The 17,705-nt window shown below is 33.8% G+C and overlaps 1 protein-coding gene across 3 annotated transcripts in view; it reads right to left on the reverse strand.

Moving 5' to 3' along the window:
- CACNA2D1 (calcium voltage-gated channel auxiliary subunit alpha2delta 1) overlaps nucleotides 1-17,705 on the reverse strand; it is a 366,545-nt gene that overhangs the window by 162,267 nt on the left and 186,573 nt on the right. For all 3 annotated transcript variants that reach the window (XM_066550936.1, XM_066550937.1, XM_066550938.1), the window contains exon 5: nucleotides 8,339-8,383. In XM_066550936.1, coding sequence (XP_066407033.1) covers nucleotides 8,339-8,383 — 45 coding nt within the window. The remainder of the gene's footprint in view (nucleotides 1-8,338; nucleotides 8,384-17,705) is intronic.

The raw sequence follows: 17,705 nt of genomic DNA on the forward strand, positions 1-17,705 counted from the left end.
GCAGATTGCATCAGCTGGTTCAGAAATGCTCCTGTTTGCAGTCAGGGGCAGGAACAGGACCTGCATTTCATCACCTACACTACAGTACACACACACCACCACAGAGAACTCCATTTGAATATTAAAATGTTGTAAGTGGTCCTTTCCAGGATTCTTGATCTGACTTGGAATTTTCAAAGCCTACCTCCACCTTTGATCAGTCATATGAAAACATCAGATTGAGTCATTTGTTTTGTTTTGTACAACTTAAAAGTGCCAATGTGACCCACACATTTCAAAGCAGCACATCAGAACACTCAAACAACTCTGGGATCTGGCAACAAAGTGATTGCTGAAAATCACTGCCTCAAATGCTATAAACATCCTGTGACAAGTTCAGCTTTTGGTCCTGCTTTTATTTACCAATAAACAATTACACTGCATTCACTGCAATTGTTATCACTCATGCATTTGATATCAGTAGGAAATATCCTGAAGCAAGAAATCATCCATTAAACTGATGAATCACCAGCTTTAGGGTTGAATTCTGATCTTTGATGTGGCATAAACTCAGCCTCCATGGGGAGACTTCAAGAACTGCTCTTTTGTGCAAATTTGCCTTCAAGGTAGGACTCTCCACATTAGGAACAGTCTCATCTTTTTTAGGACACTGGCAACTACAGCTATCACTCTTGCCATTATTATTTCATAACTCTGTTTCACAGATAGGTAAGAGATAGCTGTGGGGCAGTCATTTATTTCATTATCATGTATTTTTCATTTCAAGCTTGAACATACATTCATCTGGGAGAAGGGAAGACTTGCACAAATTTGAATAAAGGAATATAAACCTGACACCTACTTTTTTAATCATTATACTTGAAAAAAAAAGAAAAAAAAAATAAAAGCAAGAATCTCTGCTTCCTGAGGCAATAGATCACTATAATTGCAATAGGAAGCTCAAAGGAATCCCTTTTTTCCCCCGTGGGCTGTACTCAAGCTTACCTGTAAGACCTTGAAATGGCAAGATCTGAATGTTTCCCAGTGATACTTGATAAAAGGAACACATTCCCCTTTAAACAATGCAAAAAAGTCTTGGTACTAAGGCAGACAAAGTCAATCATGCCCTCACCATCAGTTCCAATATTTCCAAAGAATGGCATCCAAATCACTCTCTCAGATAACACAGGATTCCTGATGTAAGAGAGAAATGAGTTCAGGAAGAACACTCAAATTTTCCTAAAAAACCTGGAGGCCAAAATACCATGAAATTACTAATATTAGTAAGTCCTCTTGTATATAAAGAATGATGAACAATAGAGGAAAGATAAAAACATAAAAATATGGTTTTCCTGCTTACTCACTCCTTCCCAAATATGAAAGATAAAATCCTGTGCATTGTCTTGTAACAGAATTAATTTCTATAACAGAACCTTCTAAACCAGAAAGAAGTGTGTATTTTGGCGATAAATACTATTTTACTATACACCACAAAAGTAAATTAAATACATTTAAAAAAAGATAAAATATGGATCTACCTTATCATGGCACTTCGTTTTAAAACATGTTCATTCAAATTAAACTATTTCAACATATATACCATATTCTAGATATGTTCTATCTAGAATACACTAAGTTATAAAATCTATTAATTTGTTGCATATTTGGGAAGCACAGGAAAGAGGCTTGGAATACTCTCAGCAACCAAAAAGTACAACAACTAGGAAGCTCTTTCTCAAAATAGAATGAGTAAAGGAGTCTGTGTGAATATATCAAATTTTCTGTCCTCATTTCATAAAATGTTAGGTTTATTATAGACTTTAAGTATTAATTCCAAGCAATACATTCTAGTATCAAAAGCTATAGGTTCATTTTCAAGATTATATATATAATTAAAATTGAAATATAGCTGAAAAATATGACATTTACTACAGATTAGAAATTTTTGTTCTAATGAAACTTCTCTAAAGTTATCAAAATGTTACTTACACTGGGCCATCAGCAGTCCTACTCTGACAGTCTTTCATTATGAAAGATATCACTTACACCAGCACAAATTTCTTTCCCTCTCATGGTCTAGGTCAGTTTAAGAGCAAGCTACCCTGTCAAAATGTGTCCTCTTTCTATATTAAAAAAAAAAGAAGACAAAAAAACCCCCAAAAAACTAGGATAAGGCATTTCTCTGTGCAGCTAGTACCCATTACATTACAATGAGGAACCAGAACAAACAAAAACTCAATAGAATCCATGCCATATTTCTAAGAATCAGAGTAGCTGGCACAGATGCAGCCCAAGTTCTCAAAAAATTCAAATTCAAAATATCTCCATCAAACACAACCCAATAAATATTTCAGTCTATTTGCAGATTTAGTCACTAGCTCATTTTAGTATCATCATTCTCCAAGAATGTACAAATTTTGTCTAGAACAAACAGTAAATTATGTTTTCCAGTGACATTTTCACATGCCTAAGTCCACCACATACCATCAAGAGATATGACAAACAGAAAATATAAGTAGGTATGTAAATATGTATAAATATTCTTTAATATAGGCTGGTAAAAAACCTTGGTAGATTCAGACAGAGAAGAAATTGAATCTAAAAATAGGTGCAACATAGACACATGAAGAACAGCAATCATAAAATTAAGCTCTAAAGAGATATGCTGTGTGTACAACACCTACTTATTGGCACCTTCTTGCTTGGGTGTGCAAATCACAGTTATTGGTAGTGTTATCTAACTTGATTTTCTAATCTTTATGGCATAGACTTTGCCCATTTACTCATCATAAATGAGAAAAGCAGAAATTCTTTATGACTTATTTTAAAAATTTCTTCAGTATCAAAGCAGTAAAGGACAAAGAGAAGATGAAAAGAAATACAGCCCATCATAGCTGTGACAGTAATGTCAAACCAATTGGTTGTCATGCAATGAAAGCAGAGGGAATAAGGGACCTAAGGGACATAAGGAAGTAAGCTGGTTACTCTTGCTGGGCTGCCCTATTGCAAAAGGAAACTAGATCCTCTACAGCTTAGCACTTAAGCTCATCCTAAATGATTTGAGACAAATTTCTTATTGAAAATGCCTATCCTACACTGTCTATGAAATATTGGAAAGTTAGTAGCTTTAGCTCAGAAAAAAACCTGATGCTTAGAAGTCCACCCTTAGCTAAATCCAGGTGGTAGGACATTGATTTGGTTATTTGTGTGCTGGCACCCAGACACAGTGAAAGCACAGAGACAGAACTACTCCTACATATGCAGATAAAAGGGAGCTTTATAAAGGTTTTATCTTATCAGAATCAGGTTTAAAAACCTTGAAAAGCCAGAGAAAATCTGTATCTGTTGGACGAGATGCAAAAGCATTATCTCAGTCCCTGCCCCAGCATCCTCTGTAGCGTCATTAGGACCAGTCATTACAATCAGTCTCACTTTTCAATCCAGCCACTGGCGGCTGCTGGACTTGCAGAAATCTGGCATCACCCTTTCAGTCTCTAGAAGTCTTTTCTATACCTGTCACCTTTGAGACTGGACCACTGGAGTCCTCCATCTGCCCCATCTCTTCTCCTGATTCTCTTCCAGGCTGACCATATTCAGGTGCCATCTCCCCCTCAAGAGCTCCACCTGACCCAACAGAGCTCCTGAAACACTGGTGTACAGAGGACACTTTTATTGTCTGATGTCTGGCTATAAAATACACAAAATATCATACTTGTATAAATTAAATTATTCTGCAATTTTCAATGCTTGTGGCTGGAGGGAAGAAAAAAGCCAAAAAAACAGCATTTCTCTGATCAAACCCACAGTAGGTTCAGACTTGTTTCCAAGTAAACCTGGGATATTTCATTAACAGACTTCTTTTTACTAAATTAATCATAGGTGCACATATAAGTAGATTTTTCAACCTTGATACCATAAAGCAGTAGAAAAGGCAAGACTTGGCTATAAGCAGAGACTCACTAAACTTCCAAAGCCACTGTCAATGCCTTTTAAATCTCTAAGTGTCTTCTTGGTAAGAAGCAGACCCACAAGGAGCATGCCTTTTAGATAACCATTCTGGTCTCTGCTTACTTCTGCCCAATATTTATTCTCCACTTCATATTTAAAAAAAAAAAAAAGAGAAAGTTGAGGGGTGGAAATTATTTTGCTTTCTAAAATGTTTGTTAAAACACACCATGGTTTTTCTGAAGAATTTACATTCAAAACCAGTTATCCTTTCATATTTTTACAATAGTTTTCAATTTGATGTAGATGTAATTTTTTCATCAGTATTTATAAAGCCCCAACTTGATAGCTGTATTTATGCTGCAGTTTAAGCTCAAAGAGAGCTAATGTTTCACAAATTATTCCAAAATAACAAGGCATCACTGAATTAGGAAAAATTCCTAAACCATGTGGCACAGATAGCTTATTGTTTTAAAAGACTTCTTCCTTCTTTATTATAAAGTAATAAAAATGTATTTGTTTTAGAATCAACCATAGGAATATTCTGGATTTTTGCCTCTAGTGGAACCCACACATGGACTCCTAGTCACATTCTGAATTCACACTTTGTGCAGATATTTGCTGTCCAAAGGGACCCATAATTGTAGAGCCTCCACGTTAGTCCAGTAAAAGAAAAGAAAAGATGCTGCTACCACTGAGTATGTGATCAATAATTGCACAAGGAGCACAGCTCTGTTAGCCATGACTGCAAGCCAGTGTGAGACTGCATGAAGGCAGTGTCTAATAAATCACTTGTGCTAACTAGGGACACAGCTCCTGCCAGGAGACACAACTGGCTGCTCCCAATTAATGCCCAGGGATTACAGGGAAACTGCAGACTTGCAGTGATGTGTGGATGTGTGGTTGGTTTCGTGTTAAAGACATTTCTTTATTTGTTTGACTTAGTTCTTTCCATCAAATAGTTAAAAAAATCATTTCCTTAGGCTGTTGTAGCTTGTCCAGGAGCAAGTTTATAAAACCATGACAAGAAATTAAACTAAAAAATTTGGAAAAGGAGCAAGATGCAAAGAGGAAATGAGAGAAACATTAGGAAAGGAACTCAGGATATATGAAAATTAGGCAATTGAGCAATTCTGTGTACATTCAAGTTGTGGATTACTTGAATGTGACAGTGTTCACAGGGGTTCTTGGATGAGGCAAGAGACGAGAATGTTGACTCCATGTTGATTTATTATTTTATGATATATATACATTATATTATAACTATACTAAAAGAATAGAAGGCAAGGTTTCCTCAGAAGGCTAGCTAAGAATAGAATAGAAAAGAATGAATAACAAAGATCTGTGGCTCGGACAGAGAGTCCAAGCTGTCTGGTCTGTGGTTGGCCATTAATTGTAAACATTCAAGATGGCCCAATCACAGACACACTTGATGTATTCCACAGCAGCAGATAACCATTGTTTACATTTTGTTTCTGAGGCCTCAGCTTCTCAGAAGGGAAAAAATCCTAAAGAAAAAGATTTTCACAAAAGATGTCTGCGACACTTGAATACAAGGAAACAGAAAAAAAAAAGTTTTAGAAATAAACTAGACATGAATGAAATTACTGGAAATAAAATGGAAACCAAAATAAAGAAGAGGAAAGAATTGAGCAGTGAAACAAAATTACTACCATTAAGGTGGGGGTACAAAGGACAAGATGAGAAAACAGGCAAAGAAATATGAAAACCAATGGGAAAGAGCAGCTTAATGTGGCACTACTCATTGTCAATTGAAAGCACTGCAGCATTTGTCCAAATACAACAAGCTGTTGACACCTGCAAATTAAAGTGCACAAACAGGCTGCAATATATCAAGCTGAGAGGGTTCTTGGGAAAAGGACAGTGAATGAAAAGCTGAGAGACCTATACTAAATTACAAGTTTGGCCATTATCTTCCTATAAGATATAAAAAATGGAAATATAATACCTCCTACCTTGTTGTGAGGATAAAACTCATTAATTATCATCAACTGCTCACACATTACCTGGAGCACTGGGGGGGAGGGGGAAATAAGCAAGCAGAATATAATTGCTGTTGTAAGATAAAGAGTACAAAAGGTCTATTACTGATTGATGGACTACAGGGTAACAAATTGATCATTTTATCTGAGAGACACAGAAATCCAAAGGCCATAGAATGATTGGCCTTCATGTGCTTCTTTTTTTTTTTTTAAGTACAAACAAGCCCAGTCATTAGATTAGAAAAGGCCAATATAGACAGCAGATGAAAAATGAGAGAAGGATCTCCTGAATGTGGTATGGGAATGGGAAGAAGGAAAGGAAACTGTCCTGCAGTATATAAACATACACCAGAAACATACACAGAATTTAAGAGGACTGCTCTTCTGAAAAGGCTGTAATATTCAAAGTATGAGTGGAGACAAACAAAAACTGGCAGGCAAGATCTGTGAGATTGATTTCTTCTGATCCTTCAGCATCCAAAAGATCTAAAAGGATCTGTTACAGGGACCTGTTCACAGAGAAACACACACCTAGAAATGATTCAGTTCAAATAACCTTAGACATCTGTCTCAAAACAAACTGAACAGCTCCCTAGAGCTGTACCCACAGTGATTAGTTTAGATGTCTAATTTTAATAAATTAATTTCTGCTACTAATTATTCTTGATTGTACTCAAAGATAAATATAATATCATTTCCTGTGAATAAATGAAGGCTTACAGCATGGAAGAGGAAAAAAGTGTGGACTTGTTAGACACAGAAAGGAATGGATTGTAAACACAGTTTTACTAACCAGTGCTTCAGAGATGATTTTATTGAATTTTCTAAATATATAAAGAAAAAAGCTGTCTAAAGCATTTTTTCTCAGGAGAAGGGAAGAATCTGTGGTGTTTACATACATAGTTGAGATCTAGATGAAGGTCTTCTCAAAAAAAAAATCACTATCAGATCACTTCTCAGCAATAAACATTATTATAAATTTCATTCTACTGAATGTTCAGAAAGACATAAAAAAGAAATAAAACTGAAACAGAAATAAAGGAGTAAATCTGGTCTAACAAACTTTGTTTGTTTTGGTGTGTGTGTGTGTATGTACTTTTTTATTGAAGGGAAATAAATGTCCTGAAGAAAATAAAATATAAAAATAAAAACCAAAGACTAAACTCTGAAATAGTATTTCCTCTCCTGCCTTGCTGAACAGATTTGTATTTTGGTTGTAGAAGTAGTAATCTGAAGACCTGTCCCAGTACTACTTAATCATAACAGATATACCACATTTTTTACTTCACACCACAATCTAAAATTACTATCTGGTATATTGAGATTAAAAATCCAATATTTCAGCTTTGTAATTCTGTTTCCAGGGAAGATTAGCACCTGCCATCCAATGAATTTAATGAGAACAGAATAATATATCTCAAAATTAGGTTACTTCTAATGAATTTTACTGAAATCAAGCAAACTTTAAAACTCAGGACAGTAGTTTGTGGTATCTGAAATGAGGTACTCATAACTGTATATAGCCATATAAAATAGTTCTGCTTGACATGATCTATGTACCTTCTTTAATTGCCTTACAGCAGAAGCATCCATTAAATAGTGATGCCATCAATCTCTAAAGTATACTTGATTAAAATGTGCAAATGAAGCATGCTGGCAATTCTGATTAATACATTTACAACATTTTTCTATGGTCTTATAAATTAAATCTATAATGAAGACAAGCAGTTGTATTATCTCCAGTGAAGGTGAGGATAGCTTATATTGTCTCCAGAACACATAAAGACTTTTAACAGTTAAAGGTAGATAGGAGATTTCAACCTTTTTAAAGTAAGAGTTTCAGTAAACCAGGAATTGAAGTATCATACATTTAGTCTAAATCTTGTGATTGGATTTTCAGTTTTCCCAAATCTTATTACAGTCACATAAATGATCACAATGTGAATGAAAATAATTATCCAGTAACATTTCACATCTTTTCCTCCTCATGTAAAAGATTTATTACAAAGAATATAGAAAAACACCACATAATCTTGGAAAATAAGGCCAGAAAATGATTCCTTCAAAGTGAACTGAATTATTTACATTTATCATTTTGATTCTCCAATCCTATAATTATGATTTCATTACGTTTCAAAAAGTGAATTATACTGCTGTCAGGATCTTCATTGTCCCAGCATATTTTCTGCCTGACCAGTAATTCAAACTGTATGAAAGGAGACAGACTTTGAGAATTAAAACATAAAATATTGTCTGGCTCTTGAGGAAACTTTTAAAGACATTTTGAAGTTTCTTGCTTTTTTTGCTTCTGCCCAATCTTTAAATGATATTCTTAAAGTTTCATTAATGCTTTCATTCCCCTAATTTTCTGAGATTACAGGCAACGAAATTAAATGAAACATATTACTTACATCATTCTGATCATCTTTTGCATTGTAATAGATTATATCATTATTCTGTAAGAGAAAGAAAAGTAATTGTTAGTTTGAAAACAGAGAATAAATTTAGGTAGCAATAATCTCTACAATTGCAAGATACATTTTGAACTAAACCACCAGTTCTTTATGCATTCTCTTTGAAACATGACAAACTCTGATCTTTGCTTGCTCTCTGTTGCATGCACAATTTCCCATGCTCGTGCTAAACTTCATTCATTTAACTCATTTAATGCTCCTTCCGTGGGAGGCTGCATAAGTCACTCAAAACACAGCTAGAAAAGTACAGATAACATTGGACAAACTCCAGAGCTCATAAAAGGCTTCCATGAGCTGTTTCTGTCACAGACATGTGACTTTCCCTGTGCAATTAGGGGATTTATGCACCGTGACATCCAGCAGGCAGCACATACAGCCAGGCACGGGCTTTGCTAAGTGGGGTAAGTGTTTGCTGTACACATGTTTATTGTTTTATTCACCTCCCACTGCGAAAATAAATCTGTGAAAATACATCACAGGAGAGTCTGGCTGTTGAAGTGTACAGCAGCTCCTGGCAGCTCTGTGGAAACACTGTACCATGGAATTCAAGCAAAGCATAGAGGGAGAAGATTGCTCATTCCCATTCTAAAATCAGTCAGAAATTCCATTCAGTGGTAACTTCTATAGTTTGCTGAAAACTCGGGTACGTCCTACAGAATACAGGTTTTGTGTTTTTTTCATGTTTAAATATTACTGAACCATTTAAAAACCTTGTAAGATTTAGGTTCACTGGAGTAGCTTTCCACCAAATAAATTGCTGCTATGTGCCCAAAGTTTTTTAAATAAAATAAATTTTAAATGCATTTCTGTATGAAATAGAGACATGTATGAACAGTCTTTTTAATTACCTTTACTGATTTTGAATAAATAAAGAAATAAATAATTTTATTTATTCAAAATCAGTACCTTTACTGATTTTGAATAAATAAAGAAAAAGAGAAGTTATATTTCTTCATATCCAGCAGTGTGCTTGAAATAGGTGATTGCTGTTGACCTCTGAAAATTATCTTATTTTTTCAGATCTGTTTATGGTAATATCTTTTATGTATCTAAATAAAAGGTAAAAACAACAAAGTGTTTTCTTTTATAAATACCAACAGGAGAGAATGATTTCAGTAATCATTCTTCAAGCGGATAAGCCAAGAACAATTTTTACTTTCACTAAAAAAGTATGACATGTATTACAAAGTAATGCAGTTCATCTTTAAAAATGATCATTTTACTCACTCCATAAATAATGACATCATTTATTCTCCTTTTTGACCTTTTAGAAAGTCAAACATGAAATATATTACAGATGAGCTAAATGCCATTTTGAGGTAAGTGCTATTAACATGAATTCATCCTTTTCCCTCAAAATGAACTTTTCCACTTTTCCATCAAGACACTTTTCTATCCATAGGTCAGTTGGTTGAATATTTGTATCTGGATATCAAAGCCAGACCTCCAGGCATTACAGACACAGGAGGAAATTCTTTTCATCATTAAAGACTGAAGCTAATTGCTTATTCACTTGATTGTTGTAAGGAAAAGGCCACATAATGTTTGTGGAAGTCTTTAAGTAAGTCAGAAGAGGCAAAGGTTCCATTTTCTTTGGTTCCTCTTCACTTTGTAAATTGTTATGTACAAAATAACTGTTCTGTAAATAAAGTGATTGGTTCAAAAGCCCCTCTGATTCCTTAGCAGGCAACATTTGAAGCTGCAAAGGATGCAGCCACAAATATTAACACAAGTGTTTTCATCACATGGTAATCTGTTCAGTTAAAAAAAGAAAATAAAATAAAATTTTCACATTTTGTTTACTGCAACTCTCATCCCTAGAAGGTTTTGTGCAGGAAAAATGAGAGCAGGAAAAGCAATGCAGACATAATTAACTGGCTATATTGGTTTTGTTTACAGCTTTTGTTTTTAGAATGAACATTTTCATAAAATACAATTTCTATTAGGCCCTCTCTTGTATTGACTCTCATCTAGACATGAGTTTATTTCCTGAGTCCCTCTCTACTGCTCTTGCTTATCCTGCTATCAAATCATTATTGTATAGGATTTTTAACACTGTCATCAACAGACAAAACTCTCTTTATGTACTTCCACAAAACGACTCTTTATTTTCCTTGTCTTTTATATTTTTATTTATCTGTTTAAATTTTTCAAAGCTGTCATAGCTTTACTATTTATCTCTACTGGACTGAACAGCATTTTTTAAATCACCTTTTAGAATAACATTTCAGGAACATGATATATTTCCAAGTTAATGAAAATAAACACTTCCTGCCCAAATGACTTAGATATTTTTGTAAGGTTATTCATATCTTGTTGTCCATTACCCTGCCTGGAGATATTACCTATATAATGAATAAACTGACACTGACATTGGACATATCTCACTACTCTTAATATAGAAAATACGGGATACCCAGTGCTACAACACACTGAATGCTGTATGGTTCACAAATTAGATTCATGGATCACTCAGATCTTTAGAGGACAATTTTTCATCATTTAACCACTTCCAGCTGGCAAGAACAAATTGCTTTGTTGCTGGCTCTCAAGCGGTTAGTTTAGTTATTTATTAACTTCTTGACACAACAAATTTGAATCTTCCCACTGCTGCACACTTCTGGCACCAAGTAATACTGCAAACTTGGTCAGCAAACTGAAGGTAGAGTGTAAATAGCCTAGATTTTTATTTTTGTTCTTTATCCAGTAATTCTGTGCAAAAGAGAGGGTAAAGACCCACTTTTACTTCTGTTCACCAATGAAGGGATTTAGTAATGCAGTCCTGAAGCTGAACTTATAAAAGAATGACTTTGAAAGACCATATGCATATAGTAAAAACTGTAGTGTAGTATCAATTTATGATTTTATGGTTTTCACCATCTTTAGTTCCCCTTTCAAAGCAAAAATTTTTAGACATCAGGAAAGCCATATAAAAATTACAATAAGGACAAGGTCATGAATGTTTTATTTTTGATTCTTACTATTTTCTTTTCTTTCCTAATCTTAGTTTTTCTTCCATGCTTTCACTGACAGCATTGTCTGTTGAAGTGAGATTATTCCACTGTCTTTAAATTGCTTTTCATTTCAACAGCCCTCTGTTTTCCAGCTTGAGGTATAAAACAATTCAAATGTGTAACATTACATATTGGGTACTATCAATAAATGCTTAAATTTCAGCCCACAGAATCTGAAGTTGGTGGTCTCTATAATCTCTGTGTCTAGAGAAGAAAAGTGTGGGAAAACATTGGCTTTCAGAAAATCTGCAGATGAAATTTAAGCCCACACCAACACTAACTTACACTCATATTTTGCTTCTCTACAGAGCAAGTTCACAGACAGTCCATTGATTCAGCACATAAATGCCTAAGGTCAGCTCAGGATTACATGGATGAAGCTGTAGTTGGCTTTTCATCTCAGGAAACAGTGCTTTTTACAATCTAGTTCTTTCAAGAACAACAAGGGATTACATTGCAACAGAACATATGGACACTACAGATAATTATGTATTGCAAAAATTGCAATAGTATATCTATGTCATTTTGCTGGTAGAAAATCTACATCCTCCTTTACCAAGTGCCAAAAAGAAAGCTCCTGGTCATTGCTGCCATGTAGTGGTGTCTACAGGAACATCTCCTCTCCAAATCTCAGGCTGGAATTCCAAGAACTGTACATGCAGTTTGTGCTCCACCAACCAGTCTAAAGATTCATTTTTGAAGTCTTTTTCAGCAGACATCCAATGCAGTCTTTTCAGAAATGCTGCTTTCATGGAAGCTGTGGTTAAAATTATATAAAACCTCAGATCTATCTGTGGGCTTCCTAGAGACCCTACAGGACCCAGAGCCCATGATGCAGCCTAAAATGGTGTTAGGTCTTCAGGGGAGATTGGCTTGAAATCAATTACAGAACCTTATGAGACTCTATAATGAACTACAAGAAACCAAATAGATTATATATTTTTAAAAAAGGGGCGGGGAGGGAAAAAGGTTTTCTGCATCTTTTCATATTGTAAGAAATTAATATAATGTATTAATTTTGACAGATGTCACATTTACCCTTTTTTTCCTTAAAAGCTGCATTTCCAGAATTGTAGGCAAAATGTTAAAGTAAAAAAATTACACTTTTTGCTATTACAGAGACACTAGAAAATAATTAACTCCCTCAGAAAATAAAACAGAAAAGCTTCAGTTAAAGGTTTCTACAACTCAAAGATTTTCTTCAGCAAACCCCTGGAAGCAAATTTAAAATTATTGTTTCAGATTCTATTTCAAATACATATTACTGCATAATTATAACTACACACTTTAAAATCTGAAATTACAACCAAGTATGTTTATTTGGATTTTGTTTTAAAATAGGATACTTCCCACAACTTCTAAATATTTTACCCAAGAAGTTCTAAAGGACCCAAAATGAGTCAATGTAAAAAAGCTGCTCTATATTGCAGATAATCTGCAAGTAGTGAGGATTCTTTTAGTTTGGAGCTAAGAGGTAGAGAAAGAAATCAAAATCAGGGAGAAACCAAACCATACAGCAAATAAAATTCTGATCTTGACTCTTCAGTTTTAACAAAAAAGGTCTTAGAATTACAGATAGAAATTTGGTCAACATTTTAAAATCATATTAGTCCCACACACTTGGTAAAGACATTCTCATTAGTGAAAAAACTGGGAGTCCTTTTGTTTAGCATAAAGCAATAATAATAATAATAATAATAATAATAATAATAATAATAATAATAATAATAATAATAATAATAATAATAATAATAATAATACTGGTCCATTTCACTCTTTAGGCAGACCAAAGGAAATGAATGTAAATGCCTACAAATTCTAAAAAAGCATTTCATGAAGTGTTGGCAAAACATCCATTTTAATTAAAAAAAAAAAAAAAATTTGCATCCCCTTGAATAAAGAAATGTATTTGAAAAGTTCACTCTAATACCTTTGGGGTAATTAAGGTTTAGACCAATCCTTACAAATTCTATGAAAAATAATCCAGGCAGTTTTAGTTTAATCCCTTACACAGTCTGACATGCAGTTTAAGGCACAATAAACACCTCAGAAAAGAAAGCTAAATATGGCCTACCACACATAAAAAATTACATCTGTTTCTAAATAGGATAATGTCAGGGAATAAAAGCCTGCAAACAGGGGAAAAAAAAAGAAAGAATGTCAACTACTACTATCTCTTTTGTTACAGCTTTGTGATTTTACAGAAGTGAAATGACACATATAAAATAAGTAGCTTAGCTGCTAATAACTTCTTTTTTCCCTTCAGTATCCATATGTAAAAATACTGATTTATCACTTATCCTTAAAGTGAACAAAATTTCAGACAATACAGTAAACCTATTGCAATCATAATTACAGTGTATGCATGCAATTACAGTGCCTAAATGTGGGCTTTAAGAAATTGTAAATTCATTTAAAACAGGAAGACTGGACATAGAATCAAGATTTTTTAAAAAATAAAATTATTAAAATAAAAATATAAAACTGTGAAATAATAATCTATCAAGAAATATGTCGCTATATTACCCAAAATATGGACAAATGAGTCACTCGGGTTAGACATTTTTCCTCCTAACTTGATTTGATTAAATAACTGCTTTGTCAGAATATTAAATGTCATACACTAATTAAAACCTTCCAGGTCTGCACTATAATTTATGATAAGCCTTTTTCATCAGATTTGTGTAAAGGACTTTTCTCAAGATTCCACTGAGACTAATAATTGAAATGAAAAGATGATGGTGAAGATTACAGGAAATAACATAAAGGAGCATTAAAGGTACTGCACATTGGCATAGACTATTCTTTCTTTTAAATGGTGAGAAAGATCAACTTTTTCAGCATTCATTTACAGGTAATTCCTTCACTGAAATTATCAACCCAGAAACCTTCAAAATTTACTGACAGCTTTCATGAGGGGCTCACCTGATCATTCCCAGCTGCATCAGAGTGATAAATAAATAATAATTTATCAATCACCTGCATGCTCAACAGCAGGACTAAAACATACAAGCCTCATTTCAAAAGATGTTAGGTAAGTGTAATGCACACATCCAGAATCCAGATAAAAATACACTATAGGAAAGATATTCTTTGAAGCCCTTGACATGGATTCTGAGGATTTTTGACTGAGATTGGATCCACAGATTACAGCATTGATGGTGGTCAGGTTTTAGGCATCTGAGTTAAAAACTGAGATCTTGGAAGAGTGCGTTGAAGTCTAAACTTGGAAGAAAATTTGAAATCTCTGAGATTCCACCATAAATATTCTCTAGGTATCTCACATCCCACACCCCCAGGCTGGGCCCTGGCAGTGCTGTCCCCAGGGCAGGTCACAGCCACTCTGTGAGCACAGGTGGAGCTGTCACCCATCTGCTCCTGGTCCCCTCAATGGCCTGACCTTCACAGTGACACATTTCCTTGTGCCCTCCTGCTCGCTGGGACAATATCTGATTATGTGCTCAATTTAACCACGCTTGATTTAATTTGTCTCGTGCAAATTATAATTAGTAAAGCTGAGTAAGAAGTTTTTTTTTTTATATCATATTCAAATCTCAGGAGGAAACCCTTCTAGTTTTCACAGGACACAAGAAGTAGGGGTTTTGTTTCTTTTTTTTTTTTCCTTTGCCTCAGTGTCCATATTATGCTACATTATACATTTACTTCAAAAAAAGGGAATCAGTGAAGAGTATTAAGGTGTACCTTCATAACCTCAAAAAGAAGGATAACAAACATTAGAAAGAGCACTTGTGTCCTCAGATGTCTAGAATTCATCACATAAACTGTAAAAAATAGGCAAAACTTCTCCATGTAAAAAATTTCTAAAATTTTAAGGTATTTTTCATTGTAAGAATAACTTTTAGAAACTGCCACTGGACTACTTAAGCTGCCAGGATGATATTTAACTTCATGCAAAAAAGTTAAGAATACATTTCAAGTACTAATTGCACTTTGACTGTAGAATTAAAAGTCAAAAGTAGTTGCATGTGTGAGGTTAAATGTAATAGAGCCCAAAAGATGAGAAATGCAAGTCAGACAAACACACACCCAAATCAAAATTTACAGAGATGTCTGTTCTCCTGAAAGAATACAATATACTCCACAAAAAACTTCTGCATAAAGACATCCTCTGGCTCAATGGCCTGGAGTCAACACCAAACTTTGTTGGACATGCAGATAATTGTTAATATAACAATGGAGTTTTGCTAATTTGCCTAATGGTAAGTACAGTCTATTTTTTAATGAATTGTTATTAATTTTGGTGACTTCTTTACTGCAATTTTTAGTGCAACTGGTAAACTAAGCAAATTAAATGTGGCAAACTATTAAGCATTTTTTTGGTTGCAAAGCATCAAAGGCCAAATACTTCATGGAGGAATGAAAAAATTTATGACTGAAAATTTAAATTTGCAAAACCACATGGATATTGTTCTTTGGTATAGCTGCCTATATCACAAACTGACTCCTTTTAGTTAGTCAAGCTGAAAAATTATTCTCAAGAATGGTATTTTGATCCATAGTAAAACCTAGGATTTTATGTACTTGCATGAGTGACAAATGACCAGGAAAGAAAATCATAAGGAGACTCTTTTGGAGTTACCAAACTTAAAGAACAAGCTTTAAATTTAATTTAAAGAACCAGCTACATATATAAAGAGATAGGAATAACCATCCTCTTCATTCTTCCTCCAGTCCTCTTAGACAAAAACAAGGAAGCCTGAGAAACAAAAATATTTCAAATCAATTTTAATTTTGGTAAATAAATTCTTCCAAAAGGTCCAGGAAACTGCTAATTTTCTCATCACAATAGCTTCCTCAAAGAATAAGCAATTTATTTTTATAAGGCAAAATGCAATTGATTACAAAGCAGATTTCCAGGTGGGAAAATGAAATTAATTTGTTAGCAGCTAATTAACCTCTATATCACACTATCTGATCAGTTTAATTAAAGCAGCAAAGTATGTTTACTATAATTTATTCAGCATTACTTTCTTTAGTTGATGAAAGAATATAAAATAAAATTAAGTTTTTGAAAATTGTCTATACTAATTGCATATTTTTTATTTTGTAAATAGTGCAAAATTAGAGTATAGGAGCCTAGTTAAACAATTTGGACATAAATTTCCTTTGGATTCACAAGAAATTGGCATTCTGAATTCATATCTGTTTAGGTGCTGGGATGCAATGAACCACTTGCACTATCATAACCAAATATAGAAAATATGCCAGTTCTCCAACTCCAAAAAATCTTCAAAAGCCCTTGAGAAAATTTTCTACAAAGCAAGAGGCAAACATTTAGAAGAATTTGTTCCCCCCAAAAAATGTGTGTGCATTTGTTACATTTCTTCTGTGTTCTATCCACTACAACCAATAAATAAGACCATGTTTAGCAATGCTGCAATCAGTTGCTACAAAAAGGAATCAAATTTTAGGCATATGACACTACAATGGAGTAAAAAATTGAGGGTGGCTTCTTGGTGATCCATGAGAGTGGCTGAAGTGTGTATAATTCAAGGCTTGTCTTCACAAAAAAAACAAACCAAAAAAAAACAACAAAAAAAATGTATCATAAGAAATACATCACACAAAGAGTCACTGTAAGTAAATTCTAAGCAATAGTACCCAAAAAACATAAATGTATTTTAAGAATCTCACTGGAATAGAAAAATGCCAACATTTTGCATAACTTTCCCTTAAACAGCAACAGCAGAGAGCCTTACACAGCTTTTTATTTATCCATATGTAAAAATTAAAATATAAGAAGATTTTAGGCTCTTTCTATGGGATATTACAATCCTGTGTAACACAGGAAAAAATAATTTTCATATATGAATTATGAAAGTATGATCCAAAATTTGGATCATATTTTACAAGGCTGACACTGACCTGTAAATTTAGTGATTTCTAATATTTTTAAAAACACTGATTTCTTTCTTTGTCTGGACCAAATTCTTCACTGAGTTTATTCAATCACTTAAAATGTGTCATTAGACCCCAGAGGGTTATGGCATACCAAAAAATAATTGAAAAAATCCTCAAAACGATTGCTATAACTCATCTTACACAATTTTCATGAAAATTAGGAAAAAACTCAACCAAATCTCTCAATTTCCTCCTGAATGTGAAAAGTGCCTTTACAAAAGGTAATAAAGTTCCAAACATATCAGGCTATGGGTTTTTTTTCAGATTGCTTTGGCTTACCCATGTAACAAATTTCTGGCATATTGACTGTTGATTTTTTTAATGGGTCTCTTATAAAGACAAATCTTTCTTAAGACTTGAATCTAAAT

This window comes from Molothrus aeneus, chromosome 5 (genome assembly GCF_037042795.1).
Source record: "Molothrus aeneus isolate 106 chromosome 5, BPBGC_Maene_1.0, whole genome shotgun sequence".
In the NCBI taxonomy this organism is placed as follows: Eukaryota; Metazoa; Chordata; class Aves; order Passeriformes; family Icteridae; genus Molothrus; species Molothrus aeneus.